Source organism: Amaranthus tricolor, chromosome 1 (assembly GCF_026212465.1).
Source record: "Amaranthus tricolor cultivar Red isolate AtriRed21 chromosome 1, ASM2621246v1, whole genome shotgun sequence".
In the NCBI taxonomy this organism is placed as follows: domain Eukaryota; kingdom Viridiplantae; phylum Streptophyta; class Magnoliopsida; order Caryophyllales; family Amaranthaceae; genus Amaranthus; species Amaranthus tricolor.
The window spans coordinates 4406037-4424826 of NC_080047.1; the positions used below are offsets into that span (position 1 = coordinate 4406037).

Here is an 18790-nt window from a genome sequence, read left to right on the forward strand (position 1 = left end):
TTTAATTTTTACATCATTGTAATTTGTAAATATATTTTAAAAGTCGGATTTTGTTATATAAAGTCAGATAAATATTAAATCGAATTTGTTTTAAATACTTTTATCCTAATAGTAGAATTTATGTCAAAAAATTAAAAATTATCGTCGGTCTATATTTTTTAGGACAACATTCGTATTGCTAACGTTACCTTCTCCATAAAATCGTTGTTTATTACCTTTAAATTGTTAATATAAACACACTTAAAAACTTTTGGTAGTCTTTCATCTACTTTGACGAATTTAATATTACTTTCAAACTAAAGGTTTTATTTGAATAGATGATCCTAAAATTACCAAAAAAAATCAAGTCAAACGTGATCAATGGGAATCGATTACTCTAGTCTGTTTTTAGTTCCATATCCTCATTTATTAGTTGGTGTTCTTGTTCTATGGTTTTTACTCATTCTATTATCATAATTGTTGTTTTCTTTTTTAATTGTTTTTTTTACTCTATTATCATTATTCTATTTTAATTGTTCTATGGTTTTTACTCATTCTATTATCATTATTGTTGTTTTCTTTTTTAATTGTTTTTTTTTACTCTATTTTATTTATAATTGCATAGTATTTACCTTTATTTTATGTTTAAAGGTCAGGCTTAGGTGATATGATGCAAGCATGCGGAATTACCTTCAGCCTCACTCGGCCCTAGACGTTGCAAAAACCTCTCTTATTCTTTTTCGAGTCCAGGGACTCTTTGGCCGTGCTCTCTTTTATGGGTATGAGTTGCCGCCGTCCTTTACTTTCGGGACCCTAACCATAGTTTTCTATAGTCGGAATATATTAAGTATGATCATCCTCATTTGTCATTGGTCTACTATATTTGTAATCAATGTTTAGTTTGATTCAACACTTCATGTTGTAGCCTAAAATCCCTATACTTTTCTATAAAAGCTTTATTATATAATTTTTTAAAGAATACTTCATGGTAAGAAAAAAAAAGTTATTAAATAATTCAACCTAACATGTCTAATGGGAGCTAATATACAAGTGTAACACCTTATTACAAAAACTAAAAGTAGTAATTCAAGGCACATCTTAGTTATAATTTCCTATAATTTTCTATATTGAAAATAGACTCACATTCCACTCTCTAATTCTCATTCAAAAACTACATACTTTCTTTGTTTTTCTGAATTTAATACTAAAAATAATATATTATAATATTTTTTTCTGTAATATATTATTTTCAGTAGCAAATTTGAAGGGATACAAGAGCATTCAACTTTTCGTCTTATCCATCTACACATATTAAATTATCCACTTTATTTTATTCTAAACCCCAACACAATATATTTAAAAAGCAATAACGTATAAGTATCAATTTATTTACTACACTTAGATTAACATTCTATCTATCACACCGAAAACAACAATGTAATGACCTACTCCGTTTTAATTTGATGGTTACATTTGTTTTTATTTACGATTTTCAAATTATGTTGAGTTTTAATATCTATAAATACGTTTTATATAAAATCATCAAAAACTTCACACTAAAATTTCATACATCTATACTAGTCTACAAGATTCTATTGTTGATATATTTTAACTTTTATATGTTTACAAAAAATAATTTTTATATTTTTGTCGGGAAATGAAATATTCTAAACGTGGCCAATTAAGTGAACCAGAACTGTTAACAAATATTTTATCCGTTTCAATATACTTGCTACATTTGACGTTTCAATATACTTGCTATATTTGACTTTTTACGAAACCCAATGTATTATTTGACCATTTATATTGCGATCAGACAATTTAAGCAAGATCTCAATTGACTATATTTTTCTTTACACATTAATTGTAATATATAAAATAAGTTTGAACGATAAATATTTTAAAAAAAAATATAATGTAACAAATATTTCAATTGACCCATATGTTTTTTTTTGAAGGGTTGGAAGTTGTTCTTTCTAATTGACCCATATGTTAATAAAACAACTTGACTTCCCGTTTACACCTTTAATCAAAATGAAAGGAACATCAACATCACCGCTAATAATGTAAGTGATCTCGGTAACTTAACCTTTCTTTAATCAAAACAAATCATAAATTTTGTTCTTCGTTGCTATAATTTTTGTTTAATTGATTTTAAATTCTGGGTTGCAGCAAAAATAACGATAAATCAAGCCACAAAACAGAGGAAGACGAAGAAGATGATGGGTTCTTCAAATTTCGCAAAGGAATTCAAAATCACAACACTGCTACAATCGGTTGCATGACCTTTTACTCTCACAGACGCCATTCTCGCAAAAGTATCGTGTTTTCTTATTTCTCCTCTTTTCTTCATTTTGCTGTTGTTTGTGTTTCTTGGTTGGTTATAAATTCTGCGAATTGGTATTTTCTTAAGTTCTTGGTTGATTTGTTAATGCTTCTATGTTTAATTCTTTTAATTCTTGCATAAATGGTGATAGGATTGATTTTTTCATTGTAATTTTGAAACCCTATTCTAGTATTTAACCTAAATTTATCTTAAACTAAAATAATAGAAGTACTAATTTCATACTCCCCTTTCATTGATTAGATTTATAAATATTTTAGTTTAAAATCTACAATTCTATTATCAATTTCACAATTCCTTCAATCCGTAATTTAATTGGGATTAATCCCTCTACTCTAGATTGAAGAATTACTCACTATGATAAATAATTATAAAGATAAATTAATGAATTCAAACATGATAATAGACATGGTAGAGTAACTAAAGAACATCAAATAAAATAAGAAATTAAAGATAATATTAAAGAAAGAAATAAACTTATAATAATAAATGGAGTATAAAAATAATGCAGAAAGAAATGAAATCGAATTTAGGTAAGAAACGTGTTCACAATTGCAAATTAAAGATTATCAAAATATTGTAGGTTTAACACAGCAGTAGTGACTCATTGCCTGGTTCTCACAGTAAAATTCAAACAACCGCCATTTCTTTCTCAGGTGTTGAAATTAAACATATAATATATCGCTGGAAAACTCATGAAGTTTAGTTTTTAACCCCATTGGTCTTGCTCTTGCATTTATTCGATCATTCTAACGAAAATTATGATTGAAAGAGTGAACATATGTCAAATTTCATCTCAAACTTTTGCTTTATGAACACCTTTTAAACTCTTGTTTTTCTTTTTGTCAAATTTCTTCAACCAAACCAAACTCTCCTTACTAAACTCCATCATCATCAAAATCATAAGAATTATGCTAGAAACGATCAATATCACTCAAAAGTAACATAAAAACTAAAATATGTAAAGTAGCATAATTGCACTTATCAGAGTATCACAACAAGAGTTATTGCAAGATGTTTACTACAACACTTAGAACGCACAACAATTATATGGGTAACTTAGTTACCTTTCCTCTATGAACAAACTTCTCATGGTCGTAATTCAACAATGACATTAAGATTACAAACAATTTTTTGACACTCAAGCTCACTAAGTGTTTGCTCTCTCTAATCATCACAATTTGGAGCACTCAGTTAGTTCTATTAGCTCTCATATGTGTTATCTTTATTTTCTCTTCAATGGAGAAATATTGCTTGAAGTTTACTCCTTGTCAAATGCTGGCTCTATCTTCTCATGCTCTCTTTAGAGTTTTTGCCCGAGCACTCCCGTTAGGTGCTCGTCCAAGTACTAAGCTTGTTTGTCCGAGTCCCTCTTAATTTGGTGTTATTTTTGGTTAATCAAAAATTGGTGTTATTGTTGGGATATTAACGAAAGATCGTATCATTCACGGAAATTTTTCCTTCAATGTACTAACACTGATATTCTAGTTGTACAACGTTGTTTAGCAAATCTGCTGTTTTGAAACAGCAACTTACCGCATGCATGGGTGTCCTAGTTACTGTCAGGTCAATAAACCTTGAACCTATAAGGCTTAAAAAGTGCAGTTTTTTGAACAAAATCATACTTACAGGCACAGCTATCAAACTAGGAAAACTTATTCATCTTTCTTGTTGTCTACTCTAAGCCGATCGTTAGAATCTCATTAGAAAAGATGCAGGAATTAACTTGCTGATAAATGATATTTGGTTAATCAGGTGGATCTTCGGGAAAGAAAGAGCAGAAGAGTAAGGAAGCAATTGCAGGGAGAAAGCACAAGGAAAATCGGGATTCAGAAAATTTATTTGATAATAAGTCATTTAAGAGATTTTACCAATCCAAAACCCATTCTGAGGATGTTGCTCAAATGCTTGCACCTATATGGGCACCACCACTTGAAATGATGGCTGTTGGTTGGCTAGGGGACTGGAGACCCTCTTCCATCCTCGAACTTCTCAGATCGTTGGCATCTTCCTCTTATCTCTCGCCTTCCTCGGCTGACTCAGCCGAGACTGATCGAATAATTGCACAGCTTATCCATGAAATCCGAATTGAAGAGACCATAATCGATGAAGAGATGGCTGAGATTCAAGCCAATTGTATCCTCCACCTTCCATTCAGATCAACTAATCATGCCACTTCATTTAATGATACAGGAGATGATTCTGTTCAGTTCGAGCTCAAAAAGATAAAACAAGTGGTAACCAAGGCTCAACAACTTAGGTTCTCTCTTTTACTTGATCGTAACGTATATTTTCACTATCTTTCCTTTAGTACGTAAATTAATCAACCGAAAATTCTAACTCTAATACACATTTTGTAAAATTTACGTAGGTACAAAGTATTGGAACTCGTTTCGAATAAGGTATTGAATGAAGTTGAGGCCGGGAAGTTCTTAGTTGCGTTTTCTGGGATTCAAGATATAGCTCACCAGTTTGCTGCTAATCAAAAGTTGCAGAAGGGTCCGGTTTCTGTCTCAGTGAAAGCCTTGGCCACCTTCGAGTGAGAATTGGTCTAATCGGGAAAACTATTGTGCATTCCGATATGATTAGGAGTTTAGGACTAACTCTTAATTGACGGTAAATTGTAATTAGTATTCTTTTTTACTTCCATTTTGGTTTTGGTGATGGCATTGTTGATTTCTCTGTAATCTTGATGTGTGAGCAAAAGCCAAATAATTTTGTACTTGTCTAAAGATGTACAGAAGTGGTGAAATATTCAGAGCACAATGCTAAGAGCATTGATCCATTACATTCCTATAAATCTGTCTAATTGAATGCAATACATGTTCTCATATCTAACACTAAATATTTCACTTTGAAATGTTTGAAATGAGATGTGTATGAGAGTCAAACTCGTGATTTTTCGTCACATTGGCTTTTTATACCATGTCAAAGAATCAAATGCAAAAACTCAAGTTGATAGTTGAGGCTCTAGGATGTTACTCTGATTATCATACACCAGTCTAGATAATGTTACTCCGATCATTTAAATATATGCATCATAACCACACGGGAAGCTCAACTTGTTTTTGTTCGTTTGAGCATACTTCCTTCTATCTCCTCGTTTTCTCCTCGACTTGACTCAACATAAGATATAATTACTTGTATTGGTTTGCACTTTAGGGTTCATAAAGAGTATTGGTTTGCAAGACAAATAAGTAAAAGCTCATAAAGAGTAATAATCAAGCCCAATAAGCCAAAACAGCCATAAAACCAGCACCAAGAAGCAAGGTAATGTTGGCCCCTAAGAAAAGCTTAGTATTGGTTTGCACTTTAGGGTTCATAAAGTCTTGAGCAAGAAGATCAACAAGTGCCATGTATATCAAGATCCCTGCTGCAATGGAGTTTAATGTTCCTTGAATAATTAATGTAGATGGATTATCATCATTATAACTATTGGTTATTGGAATTCCTATTGCAATCCCTACTGGAGTAGTGAGGGAGAAGAACAAGGCCATGCACAAGGTTGATGCTGACTTAAAAGAGGCCTGCAATTTTTTTAATCGACAACAAAATATAAAGTTATGAATGGAATACACTAAATGTGATGATGAAAACATGAAGTTATAGTTAGAGACATGGATTTTAGTTGCTTTTAATTTCCCAATTTGGTACACGATGTTAAATATAAGAACTCGTAAGACCTATTAAAGAAAATTAAGGGCAAATATCTAATCTTTAAAGATAACTACCTAAAGTTTAAACCTTTAAAATTAAATTTTCCAATATATTGTTTTATAGTCATAATTATCCAAATCTAAAGATTTATTTTTTTTCATGAAATTCATCCTCATAAATCATACTCTACATTACACTAAATTAAAAATGTATTAGGTGATAATTAATTTTTTTGAGAAAAGAACATGTTTGAGGAAGAACTGGGGTTCCACTTTCATAAAATTATCATGCTATATATTACTTTCATGAAAATTTATTTTTATCATACTACTATCTTCTCTAATGCAAAGTTTTTCTTAGTAGATTATGTTTTAGAAAGTACGGCCCGTTTGGTTGATGGTAATGAAGTAATGGGAATAAAATGTTGTAATGGCAATAGTAATAAAGGAATAAATATGAGAATTAGTAATGAAGATATTTTTGTTTGGTGTGCATGACTAAAGAATGGCAATGGAAGATAATATTCCATTGATTGCATTTGGTTGTTAGTAATAAAAAATGGTAATCACTCTTAGTTTCATTATTGTGTATTTGTATCTAAAAGCATTATTATATCTAAATTATTCTATCTAATGATTCTTTTTTTAATAATAATATTTTTTTGGATAATTACATACATTACCTTTTTTTCTACATTATTTTTTTTTCCTCAGCTCGAAACAACATTACCTTATTTTATTACCACAGTAATACTTCATTACCATTACAGCCTAATACCAGGTTGTTTGATGGTAATAAAAATGGCCTTTTTTGGTAATTTCATTACCTTATTTTATTACCATCCATTACCATTGAAGGCATCCAAACAACCAAATTTTTTATTACTTAATTTTATTACCATTACCGCTCTCTAATACCATGTACCAAACGGGCCGTTAATTATAAAAGGTACTTCTATTTTGTTTATAAGTAAAATCAAAACAACGCTTCTTTCACAGAGATTATTTCTTGATGAGATGACCTTAAAACAACATGCATGAATTTCATAATTTGTATTTTGTTGGACTATTTAACCTATGTACGACTCATACAACAATTTGTTATATTTTGGGTATGAGATGGTTATAAAAATACATTTGAAGAACATACCTGTACAATACATCCAGCAAGTCCAACACCCTCAAAAAATTGATGAAAGCACAAAGCTATCATTAGAGGTTTGATACGACGAAGGCTCTGAGACGTACCAAGTGAGATCCCTATAATTACTGAATGGACCACAATTCCCATCTCCAACACCTTTAAGTATGCAAAGTATTTTATATTATTTTACAAAAAAATGCAACATAAAAGATTTCCATTAATCACTAATTTCTAGTTGGTTATAGGCTATAGCTAATCATTTAAAGAAGATATTTTTTAGTTATTCCAAAATCAAAAATTCTTGTGTGAAATTGTCTTATTGTGAGATATTTTCTATGTACGGGTTAAATAGCCTAACTAATATATAAGGTAACATCTTGTATGAAATCGTCTCACGGTGGGACGACCTCAAACAAGAAGCCTATAAGCTAAATGTGTCTATTATTAGGCTATTTAACCTAAATATGAGGCATGTCTCACGGTGAGACCGTCTCATAAAAAAATTTGTGATATAATTAATAGCACATATATGAGCTCGTTGTTTGTTGATCGTCTCAAAATAAGACAATCTTTTACGAGAATAGCTCAAAAGTGTTATCAAGACACTTCTTTTATGGAATAGAATTTTGCTGGAAAAATTGTTTTTTCCAGTCAAATCTATTTTTGATGTTGTTATTAAAGTAGTGACCTCGATAGAATTATAGTGAACATTTGGCAATTGCCTTTATTCTATTCACATAAATTGCAAAATAAGATAGAAATTAATATATATATGTAACATCAAACATTAACTAATTATACTTCCAAAAGTACCTATTGACAATTAAATTTGTCTATTGGATGGACCAAGAAGTCAAGAACAATTATCATGGAATTTTATGATTTACAAAATTATTTCCAATATTTCCATTAAATGTACGTTTTACTTATCCACAAAAATATATATTTTCTTCATAGCTTTATTAAGAAAATTTGAAAAAAAATAAGTATTTTTTCTTTTAAACATTTAACTAACTAAACTTGAGATAAAGATAATTTTCAAGATAAGCGCCTTTCAATCCAAAATTTAAATAATTATATTTGCTATTACTAACAGTAAATAAAACAAAAATCATGTAAAATTAGTAAATAAAAATCACTTTTTTATTCGCCATGACATGTAAATATGCCAATTGGATGAACAAAGGAGACAAGAGCAATTAATATAAAGTCGTCTTACGTTTTACATCTCCACAAAATTATAAAAGTACAGCTAGTCTGTTGAGAAATTATTTTTTAGAGACGTATCTCAAGTTCAACCCATTAAAGATTAATGTTTACTTATCGTAACATAATGTCTACTTACAGTATTCTTAATGCTTACTTACTGTAATTTTAATGCCTACTTTCAATATCTTAAATGTCTACTTACATCATTTTTAATGTCTGCTTACAATATTTTAAAAAATATATACCCAAGAATTTGCGATAAAAGTATCTTTTTTTGATAGCTTGATTAACTAGTTATATTTCAGCAGTGGGCTCCTAAAATTCGTGGGCCCCTGGCCATAGGCCCACAGCCTCTAGTTGTCTTGAATGTGTATAGAACTAAGACAAATTCAAAGAGCTTCAAAAAAATAGTAATTTTGCAATCATATATTTTTAATTACTAATTTAATTTTTAATAAAAAATATTAGAAATAATTTAATTTTTAAAAATACTTCGATAATATTTTTCAATTTTTTTATTCTGAATAGGACTCCATTTAAAAAAATATATATCCCTCATGACTTCATAAAATTAATATACTAAAAGAGTACTTCTCACACGACACATGTTCTAAGATTCCTTTGTGTCCATACCTATACACTTAAGTATGTAAAGCTATTAGTTCAGCATATACTATCAATTCATGATTCCTACATTTCATCAATTTCTAGTTAATTTTGTCTTACTTATCTAGCAGAGTTGTCTATTTGACAATGGCTACTCTTCCTTTCACTCATCTTCATCATCCTACTTAGTGTATTCCGCTCATAGAAAAACTATGGGCAGGATCTGGGGAGGGAAGAACGGCGGCAACTCATACCCATAAAGGAGAGCGCGGCCAAAGAATTAGTCCCCCGGCTCGAGAACGATAAAGAGACGTAACTACACGGGAAAGATAAATACAGAGCCTATAAATAAAAAAATAAGTAGAACCAACTACAAAAAAAGAAAACAAAAAAACTAATAATAAAGGAAACGAGAGAAGCAAGATGGCATGAACACCAAAAGGTAATCTAAGAAGATATCAGTCATCTAAAATACGGATATGGCGCCTCCAACTACCCCTATCCCTAGTTAGGCCCTTAGAAAGGTTTAACTCATGCAAGTCAACTCTTATTCGCTCATCCCAAGTTCGTCTGGGTCTTCCTCGACTCCTCTTACTCTCTACTATAATGCTTTCTACCCTCTTCACAGGGGCGTCAAAAGTCTTTCTCTGCACATGTCCAAACCATCTCAATCTATTTTCGCACATTTTTCCAGAAATAGGGGCTACCTTTAGTTTGTTTCTAAACACTTGATTCCTAATTCGATCCATCAATATGTGCCCACACATCCACCTTAGCATATGCATTTCTGTAACTTCCATCTTATGTTCAAAAATCTTCTTTACCGGCCAACATTTCGTCCCATGTAGCAGAGCAGGTCTGATTGCCGCCCGGTAGAATTTTCCTTTTAACTTGCTTGGGAATTTCCTATCACATAGCACTGCAGTGGCTGCTCGCCACTTGAGCCAACCCGCTTGTATACGATTATTTACATCTCCGTCAATTTCCCCATCCCTTTGAATGATCGATCCCAAATATTTGTACTTGGTCGTACTTTAACAACTGCTTTATCAATGGACACCACTGGTTCACCTACCGGTGATGTCCCACTAAAGTCACAGCACAAATATTCGGTCTTCGTACGACTAATGCGCAACCCTTTGCCTTCTAAAGCTTCCCTCCGCTCATCCAATTTATTACTAACCTCTTCTCTACTTTTTGCTACCAGCACTATGTCGTCAGTGAATAGCAGCACCACGGTACCGTCTCCCAAATAGATTTAGAAATCTCTTCAATCTTATCTACAATTTATTCTCTTTATTGATCACATGATCATATCATTTAATTAAAGTTACTATTGTGAGAGACCGTTTCTCGTTAAAATTAGCTCACAACAAGAAGTCCATAAACTGATAATTTGTCATTTAATTAAAACGTTTTTCTTATAAGAAGTCGTATTTTGTTGAAACTACAAGCTAGCACACAACAAAAAGTTCATATGCATAATTCATGTTAATTCAACTATTTAACCCATATATAAAGTGTGTCTCACGGTGAGACCATCTTATATAAAAATTTGCATTTAATTATTTCTTCCTTCCATCTATGCTTGATCATATCATAACTAAAAGTAAAAAAGGCAAATTTTTAGAAATAGAGAAAGTCATTAAAAAAATAAAAATATATTACAATTTCAAAAATATACAATTATGATCTCTAATAACTACTCGCTCATATTCATCTTAATAATTTTATTTGATTTTTGATACTATTTATCAATCACTCTTAATTTGTATTTTATTGTTAATCTATAAGCTATAATATAATAAAGTAACATATTGTTTGATTCATTTCAATGCGAAAATCATTAATATCAATATTATATAATTTTTAATTCACAATAAGTGATATTAATCATAGAATTTGCAACTATTAAAGTGAAGAGGAAGAAGTATTAATTTACCTGTGAGGTGACTTTATATCGAATACGATCCAAGTCGTTCAATCCCACATGACTAGCAGTAGCTCCGGGACCTGCAGGACCAAGAGCATGTCCATGACTACCACGTGAATGAAGGTGTACGTGACCCAAATGGTCCATGTTAATTTCCTCGTCAACCGTAGCCGAAGGACCCGGCTTACTGTAGTGTACTCTACGGTAATACCCCGTGGCGAAAGCATCAATCATCAAACTTCCTAGTGCCCCGATCATCGCGAACAAACCCGGAAACGCATCGTATTTCGACCATGGGTGGCTTTTCTTAAGAGAAGGGTTGCTAAGATCATCGAAAGCGTCTGGAAGTATATGAATAAATCCTGTGGACAAAATTACCCCTGCCGCGAAAGATTTCACTAGGAAAAATAAGTTGCTCTCGGGATGTAAGGCTGGAATTTTTTTACCGATTATAGGGAGTGAAACTCCGAGGGCACTTGCTACCAGTATGGCCGCAATTGCCCCCAATTTGTATTTAAAAGTAACGTTTTTATTGTCTTGATTTGTGTCTTCTGGGTCGCATGTGCAATTTGCACTTGCCACGAGACGCAGGGAATAAGCGAAAATAGAAGAAATAATAATGAGGGTGTAATATGATATTTGAAATGACATGTTTGCTTTGAATATAAAAGAAAGTGGAGATTTTGTTTATCCACTTAGAGAGAATTGATGAATAGGAGTAGGAATTTGGATTCTGGTGTTGATACTTGTGTTGGATTTAATAATTATATAATAATATAGAAGTAGTACTTTTTGGCTGTGTTTCCTTAATGGATGTCTAGACTTTGGTTAAAGTAAGGATAAATTACAAGATCGTCAATGATTTTTAATAAATAATCAAGTAAGTATTGTTTGAACCACCAAGGTCTTCATTCTAGCATAGGTTGGATAGGATACATGTGAAAATTTAGTTATATTTTAATAGGAAATTATTATTATTTATACTAACATCCAAATGAACTGAAAATGCTTTTTTTTTTTTTTTTTTTTTTTTTTTTTTTTTTTTTTTTTGTTGAAAAAATGATAATAGTTGAAAAGTCTTTTTGATATTGCTAGTACTATGAGGACGACGACATTTTTCTAGAACTGTTGGAATTTGGAAAGATGTGTTAAATTTGTACTATGATAAAATATCATATCAATTTGGTCTATATTATTTTATGATACGCTAACTTTAAAAAGTATAAAATAATATATTTATTCACTAGACAAGTACAATGAAATATAATTATCGGGAAATATTTATTATTTTTAGATTGATACACACTAAAATAGTACGAACTAAGTTCATACAAGACTTTTGAATACGCGTAAGGATATAGACAAAAGAAATCGATGTTTTAGAATAGAAAAAATTACCTAGAATAATCCAACCTTCTCATGATATTCCTATAATAAACTTACCTATTGATTAACTAGGAATGATCCTAACTTAGGGGTATTTGCCTAGAGTAAAATTAGGTAATCTGATGACCTGCTATTGTAAGTAATTCAGAAAAAGTAAAATGAATATAAATCAAAAATTAGAGGAAAAATCTTGAATAATAAAAAAATAGATTTATTTACATTTTTAATACTTTTTTGACATTTTATTTTAATTTATCTTTTTTTAAAAAAATAAAACTTACAATAGCATCAAGTCATCCGGGTACTAAGTTTATTCTAAGATAATATTTTACAAAGTTGGGATTATTTATGGTTAATTAATACGTGGGATTATTGTAGAAAAATTATGAAAAGATTGAATTATTTTAGATAATTTTTCCTTTAACTATCTATTTTACAAATTTTTAACTTATATTTACACTAATTTTATTGTGCGCTGCTTTTAACTCTCCATTTTACTTACTCACATCACACTCCTTATTACTAATTTGCCTTTTCTACATTGCTTCACTAGCCTATATTATTAGTATATTCAGATTGTTGCATGCTATTTTAGCATATACTAAATTCATTTAAGATTTTCTCTTTTATATATTCAAACATCTATGGTTGTCTCGTTAAAAAATAAATGTATATATATACTGAAGTCTATTAAAAATTACTACATCTTGTTAGAGTTTTTCACTAATAGAAAGATGTATTGGAATATGATTTTTCATAAATATATCAAAGCGAAAAATATATTAATGTGGTACCTTGTTGGATTCGTTTTGTTATATGTTTTTTAATATACAATTTTTAATTATGATGCATATTTTTACTTATTTATGTACATGTATTGACAAATTTTGAAAAAAAAAAAATTATAATATAAGGGAAAGACGAATGAAAGAGTAATTATTTTTCAATAAAGCAATTTAGTTATTGAAAAAAAGAGATTGTGAATTTGTTTTTATATATTCATTAGACCCATATTTAAGATAGATCAATGTATTGTAGTAAGCACGACCGACTAGTGTTATTTTTTCTAATATGATAAATTAAGAGTGAAAACTCAAACCTAAAATTGGTTAATATACATCTTTTGTATTTAAATAGTTCTACTATTTTTGTTTTCTTGTTATCATAGCAATGTTTTGATATATTTTCATATTTGTAAATAAAAAAATTAATATTTTAAAAAATATTACGAGATGAATTATACATAATATCATTTTAATTATCATTATTTATATTAACAATCAAATGAACCGACAACGACACCGAGACAAATGTATGACTCGATCATGTTTCGTTTTAATGTATACTAAAAAAAGATATTCAGTATTATTTAATAAATAATCAAGTAAGTATTGTTTGAACCATCGAGGTCTTCATTCTAGCATAGGTTGGATAGGATAAAAGTGAAAATTTAGCCCAGTCCTTAAACATCGTCATTCTTTTTATTTTATCGCCACCCTCAATGAAATTACGAATTTGCCCTTGAACTTTAAAAAATGACAAATTTACCACTGGACTTAAAATTTCTTATTTATACTCCAACCTCATTAAATATCTCCTTTATCACACTTAAAAAACAAAATTACAACATAAAATTTTTGGAGCAAAAACTAAGAAATTCAATCCGCAAACAATTAATCGAGGTAATTTTTATTCGAATCGTATTATTTTAAATTAAAAAAAACAGAAAAAAATAAATAAATAAAATGGGCCAGTTGCAGAAAATCCGCGAGCCCACCGCGGGTCAGTCGCAGGAAAGCCGCGGTCGAGTCGCGGGTTTCCTGCGACTGATCCGCGGTGGGCTCGCAGATTTCCTGCGACTGCCCAATTAAAATTTTTTTTCTTCGTTCTAGGTACTCACGGGAAAGGAAATGGTTTTTTTAGAAACTTGCTGAGCGGGAATAGTTCTAAACCTACCCTGCTCAGAGGGGACCCTCATGAGAGGAGGGTGACGTGTTCTACTAGGAGGGCTAGGTAGGAAGAGGCTGCCAGACACAGTGAGGCCCAACGGTCGAGTACGCTGAACCAAGTGCATAGTCTTTTTGATGACCAGGCTAGCAGCCTCCAGAGTAGTTGCGGGGTTTCTAGTGATTATGATAATGATGCTGATGATGTTCAATACAAGGTCATGATCTTCGCCCAACGGACTGGACTGTTGTCCAGGGCTCGACAGGAGATTCGCACGTGCCGGCCCTAATTCTTCAGGCGCATCTGAGTGTGCCAGACATAGTCTCGTTAATAATGAGCCACCACGGGGGAGCAGGCGCTCACATTCCGCTGGAACGGACTGGTTAGTCACATCGCCCTAGCCCGGGGGGCCCACAGATATGCGCCTCTGAGACCAGCCCAGGCTGTACGACCGACACACGGTACCTACTCCGTGACCTTTGCTTCTCCGCCTGTGTACTTGGAGGCATGGAGTAGGTTCCCCTATAGTGCCCGCCTTGGTGATCAGGCACTTCGTCGGGAAACTGTTCCATCAGAGGCTGATCCTAGTTACGTTAACTCGTTCAGAGTGTGCTTCCACCCATACGTCGTCCCCGGCGAAGGACCGAGTGCCGGTTTTGGTCCAGCTGAAAGCAGATTGGAATACGTTAGTTTTTTGAATTATTTGTTTTCTATTATGTCGTTGTGTTATTTAAATGCTGTTTAATATCTTATTCACTCTTTTTTTCCTTTTTTTTTCAGTTTCTAAATGAATTGCCGACTCGAGTCGCTCCATTGGCGAGACTGCCTCCTGTTGCGGAAATGACCCCCTGGGAAAGACATGCTTTAGATGTATACCTTAATGATGTTAAAGATTTATTTGCCGAATGGCAAGCTTTTAAGGGGCATGACCCTTCATAGTCTGTATTTAAACTAATTTACATTAATGCGTTTATTTATTTATATCAACGCTTTTTACATTAAATTTAATTCATGTTTACATTAATGCTTTTATTAGTTTACAAAATTACTATAGATATTGAATTTCATCTACAATTTCTATAGTAATGACGTACACAATAGTATAACTATGGACTATCTACAAATTGAATCCCATCTACGATTTCTGTAGTAAAACTGAAAATGACTTACACATCACGTTACACTATGGACTATCTAAATTTACAGCATCTTCAGCGGTGTTATTACGTTGTGGTGGTCGTGACCCGCATAGTTTATTCCAAAGCATAATCCTACTAGTAAAATGTGTTTTTATATGTCTGGAAAAATTGTCAACTGCTTCTCTCCAACGTTGATGGACTGGCGGCAGTGGAGATGAATCGTCATTCATTAATAGTTGAACAAAATGATTTCCATTCACCCAACATATATGTATAACTTTATTTACACTATGCACGTCCGATGCTTTCCTTAACGGAAGAACCAAACAGTTGTACAACGAATTACCGTCAGCAGAACCATAATATGCAATGCCAATGTTAAGAAACGTTGCTGCAGAGTACAATGTCATCGGTGTATCCATCCAGTGAATATAAGGAGTAGGTCCATTGCCGTGTGAACCAATTCTGAATATAGCATCGTCTAACAACTCCTGCGATTGATACAAACTTAGGTATTGGTCTCTATTCATTTGCATTTCCATACACATAGCATGTCTTAAAAGAGGCCATGCCTCCTCGCCTCCTAACTCTGTGGTGGCAATAGCTCTAAATCCACAGTTACCATCACCTAAGACATCAATCCAATCAAACAAGTAAGGAGGAAAAATGTGCGGGATGTGATTAGGCCATGGAAACAGTGAAAAATCATAACCTCCTGGATCATTTGCAATAATTGAAAATAAGGTTAGTAAGATTAAGCTGTAACAAATTAATTTAAATAACGGAAAGGAAAGTCATGTACCCGATAAGTTGAAACTAAACTTAATTCCAACTGAGGATTGCGTTTCTCGACCACTAGATCTACCACTAGATCTCCCGCGGGATGAAGATCTAGACCCTCGACCACCAGAAGATGATCTGCTATATTCAAATGCGCTTTTATTTCTTCTAAGGGTTTTGCTTGTGGTTCGTCTTCCCTTTCTAGGTGGACTTGCGTAAGGCTCAGGTATATCGGCTCCATTAGAGTGTAGTTCATACTCAAGTACCTGAGACAAGCGTCGTACAACTGCGGGATCATATTTTAGGACTTCATCGACCAAAAACTGAAAGTACTCTTTGTCATCGGCGTTCGCGTATCGTACTCCTTCGTTTGTGTCATCTCGTACCTTTGTGTACGTCAAGGTACTCCAGAATGGATGAATGTCATTCAAATACAAAGCACCTTGTGAACCGATGGACATATATAAATAATAAGCACACGACAATCCATGGGTGCGTTGAAGTACACAACCGCATTTATTAAGTACAAAATCACCCAAATCTAACATGCGGTTATGCTCAAGCCACAGCTGCTCCAAGGCATAGATAGATACATGGCGATATAAAGGTCTAAAGAAATGTTGTTGCAACGACCTTGCTACAGAATTCATGGATTCCTGTAGCGCTTGTCGGATCTTGGCTTGCTGGTTTGTAATCTTTGCGAGTGCCCTTTTGAACAGGGTATCAAATGAGCTATTACCGCTACCAAGATAATACTTGAAAGACGAGTGTTGGCTTTCAACTCTGCTGGTAGTCTAGTTACCCATGTGTAAACATTCATTCGTCCACGCACGCACAAATTTTTCTCTAAGTGGAATCCATGTTCCAGCCAAATACCGAACGACCTTTTTGTTCCCAACCGACAAGGTAGTCACGATCGATTGCCATCTCTGTTCAAATTCGTCGATTGTAGAACTTTCAACCAAGGGGTTCCATCTACTTTTCCTGAATATCTGCCCTTGTTGATTTCTTTTCCTGCCACACAACTTGTCCACCATGTTCTCAACGTCGTTTGCAATATGCCAAATGCATAACAAATGTCGCACATCTACATTAAACACAACATTGAACGTAATTAAGACATATTCAATAAATAGAACGACAATAATTAATCAACAAAACCTTTTCCCTGGGAAGACGTCACGAATAGCTGCAGATAAACCTTCATCTCGATCGGTTACAATGGCGCTAGGAGTATGAGCTGTGCCAAAAATATCTCTTAATCCCTACAACACCCATGAATATGACATAGCCGCCTCATCTCGCATCAAACAGAATGCAACCAAGAAGTTGTGATTGGTTGGCGTCATTCCGATGACTTCACACAGTAACCAGTTTTGTTTGTTTGTTTTGTATGTTGTATCTATCAACACAACATACGGTCAACATACGGTCACGTACGTATCATTTGGATAGAGGTAGGATTTGCAACTAATAATCTACTCAATCCCCCTTCATTCTCCAAGTCTGTCCAGACCACGTAATTAAGTTCTGTGGCCATATAAAGACAGTTTTGAAGGGGAGTCCTACCCTCCATCTCTTCCCTCCTTATTGATTGCCTAGCATTATAAATCTGATTCATACTAGTTTTAAAATCAGGAAAATTTTCTCTAATAGAAATCATTATAAAGGCCGGTTGCATGCCGGTTGCACAAAGCTGCTCCCGAATATCTACATTGATCCTATTTTCCCTTACATGACCATCTTTGTACACTAAGAACGGGTGGTTATGTCTTTCTTTTTCACCAGGACATACCCTTACCGTCCAAGATCTTTCTCCTGGTTTACGACTACTTGCTACAATAAAAAATTTACACCCACAACTTCTACTTTTAGAACCAGGTCAGGCAGCATTATCTAGATTATGTAAATCACCCCTAATATTACCATAGCGGTGACATCTTAAATACACACTAACAAGCACGTGTAAATTGAAAGCCCATTGTTATTGCTGTCGCATCGGCCCAACTATGTAATTCATCTAAGGAATCAAATTCCCTATCCGTAACAAATCTACCGGAGTAATCTACGTTGTCTTTGTCTCCTAAGTTTTCAAAGTCCTGCAAATTTGAAATATGAAACAAACCATACATTAGGTCATTAAAAAAATTATACATGCAAACATTAATAATAAAAACATTCAATAATAAATAAAAATTATAAATTACTTTAATAATTAATAATAAAATATTAGTAATACAAATTAATATTAATTAAAAATTATAATTTACTTAAATAATTAATATTAAAATAATAACAATACAAAAAATATAATAAAATAATTGTAACAATAATATAACAAATTAATATAAAATAATAAGAAAATAATAATAATAACATATAATTATAAATTATTTAAATAAACAATAACAAAATAATAGTAATGTTAATAATATAAATTACTTACATCAATAATAATAATAATAATAATAATAATAATAATAATAATAATAATAATAATAATAATAATAACAAAAATTAATAATAATAATAATAATACTAAAAATAATAATAATAATAATAATAATAATAATAATAATAATAATAATAACAAAATACAAATAATATTAATAATAATAATAATATTATAATAATATTAATAATAATATTAATAATAATAATTTTCTA

At 32.1% G+C, this 18790-nt stretch overlaps 3 protein-coding genes across 4 annotated transcripts; 1 reads left to right on the forward strand and 2 right to left on the reverse strand.

The window, feature by feature from the left end:
* Window positions 1–1947: 1947 nt before the first annotated feature.
* LOC130815638 (uncharacterized) lies at window positions 1948–5123 on the forward strand. The gene is made up of 4 exons (XM_057682129.1): window positions 1948–2045; window positions 2152–2297; window positions 4079–4583; window positions 4695–5123. Exons 1-4 carry the CDS (start codon window positions 1969–1971, stop codon window positions 4864–4866), a joined length of 900 nt encoding a protein of 299 aa, XP_057538112.1. The 5' UTR covers window positions 1948–1968; the 3' UTR covers window positions 4867–5123.
* LOC130815631 (zinc transporter 1-like) lies at window positions 5019–11832 on the reverse strand. Its single transcript, XM_057682123.1, has 3 exons — window positions 10881–11832; window positions 7130–7279; window positions 5019–5850 (listed from the first exon to the last, which is right to left on the reverse strand). Exons 1-3 carry the CDS (start codon window positions 11520–11522, stop codon window positions 5545–5547), a joined length of 1098 nt encoding a protein of 365 aa, XP_057538106.1. The 5' UTR covers window positions 11523–11832; the 3' UTR covers window positions 5019–5544.
* Window positions 11833–15176: 3344 nt separating this feature from the next.
* LOC130796755 (uncharacterized) lies at window positions 15177–18285 on the reverse strand. 2 transcript variants are annotated; one of them, XM_057659137.1, is made up of 3 exons: window positions 17285–18285; window positions 16146–17210; window positions 15177–16058 (listed from the first exon to the last, which is right to left on the reverse strand). In XM_057659137.1, the coding sequence occupies exons 2-3, from the start codon at window positions 16771–16773 to the stop codon at window positions 15388–15390; spliced, it is 1299 nt and encodes a 432-aa protein (XP_057515120.1). In that variant the 5' UTR covers window positions 16774–17210; window positions 17285–18285; the 3' UTR covers window positions 15177–15387. The 2 variants fall into 2 exon arrangements, with proteins under 2 accessions (XP_057515120.1, XP_057515127.1); XM_057659144.1 differs by having other exon boundaries at window positions 15177–15971; window positions 16146–18285.
* Window positions 18286–18790: the final 505 nt, after the last annotated feature.

Coding starts and splice junctions, on each gene's coding strand:
- LOC130815631 (XM_057682123.1), bottom strand. CDS start 11,522: ATGTCATTTCAAATATCATATTACACCCTCATTATTATTTCTTCTATT. Junction 7,280..10,880: donor GATATAAAGTCACCTCACAG/GTAAATTAATAC, acceptor GCATACTTAAAG/GTGTTGGAGATGGGAATTGT. Junction 5,851..7,129: donor TTGCTGGATGTATTGTACAG/GTATGTTCTTCA, acceptor AAAAAATTGCAG/GCCTCTTTTAAGTCAGCATC.
- LOC130796755 (XM_057659137.1), bottom strand. CDS start 16,773: ATGAATTCTGTAGCAAGGTCGTTGCAACAACATTTCTTTAGACCTTTA. Junction 16,059..16,145: donor GTTTAGTTTCAACTTATCGG/GTACATGACTTT, acceptor CAAATGATCCAG/GAGGTTATGATTTTTCACTG.
- LOC130815638 (XM_057682129.1), top strand. CDS start 1,969: ATGTTAATAAAACAACTTGACTTCCCGTTTACACCTTTAATCAAAATG. Junction 2,046..2,151: donor TCAACATCACCGCTAATAAT/GTAAGTGATCTC, acceptor TCTGGGTTGCAG/CAAAAATAACGATAAATCAA. Junction 2,298..4,078: donor CAGACGCCATTCTCGCAAAA/GTATCGTGTTTT, acceptor TTGGTTAATCAG/GTGGATCTTCGGGAAAGAAA.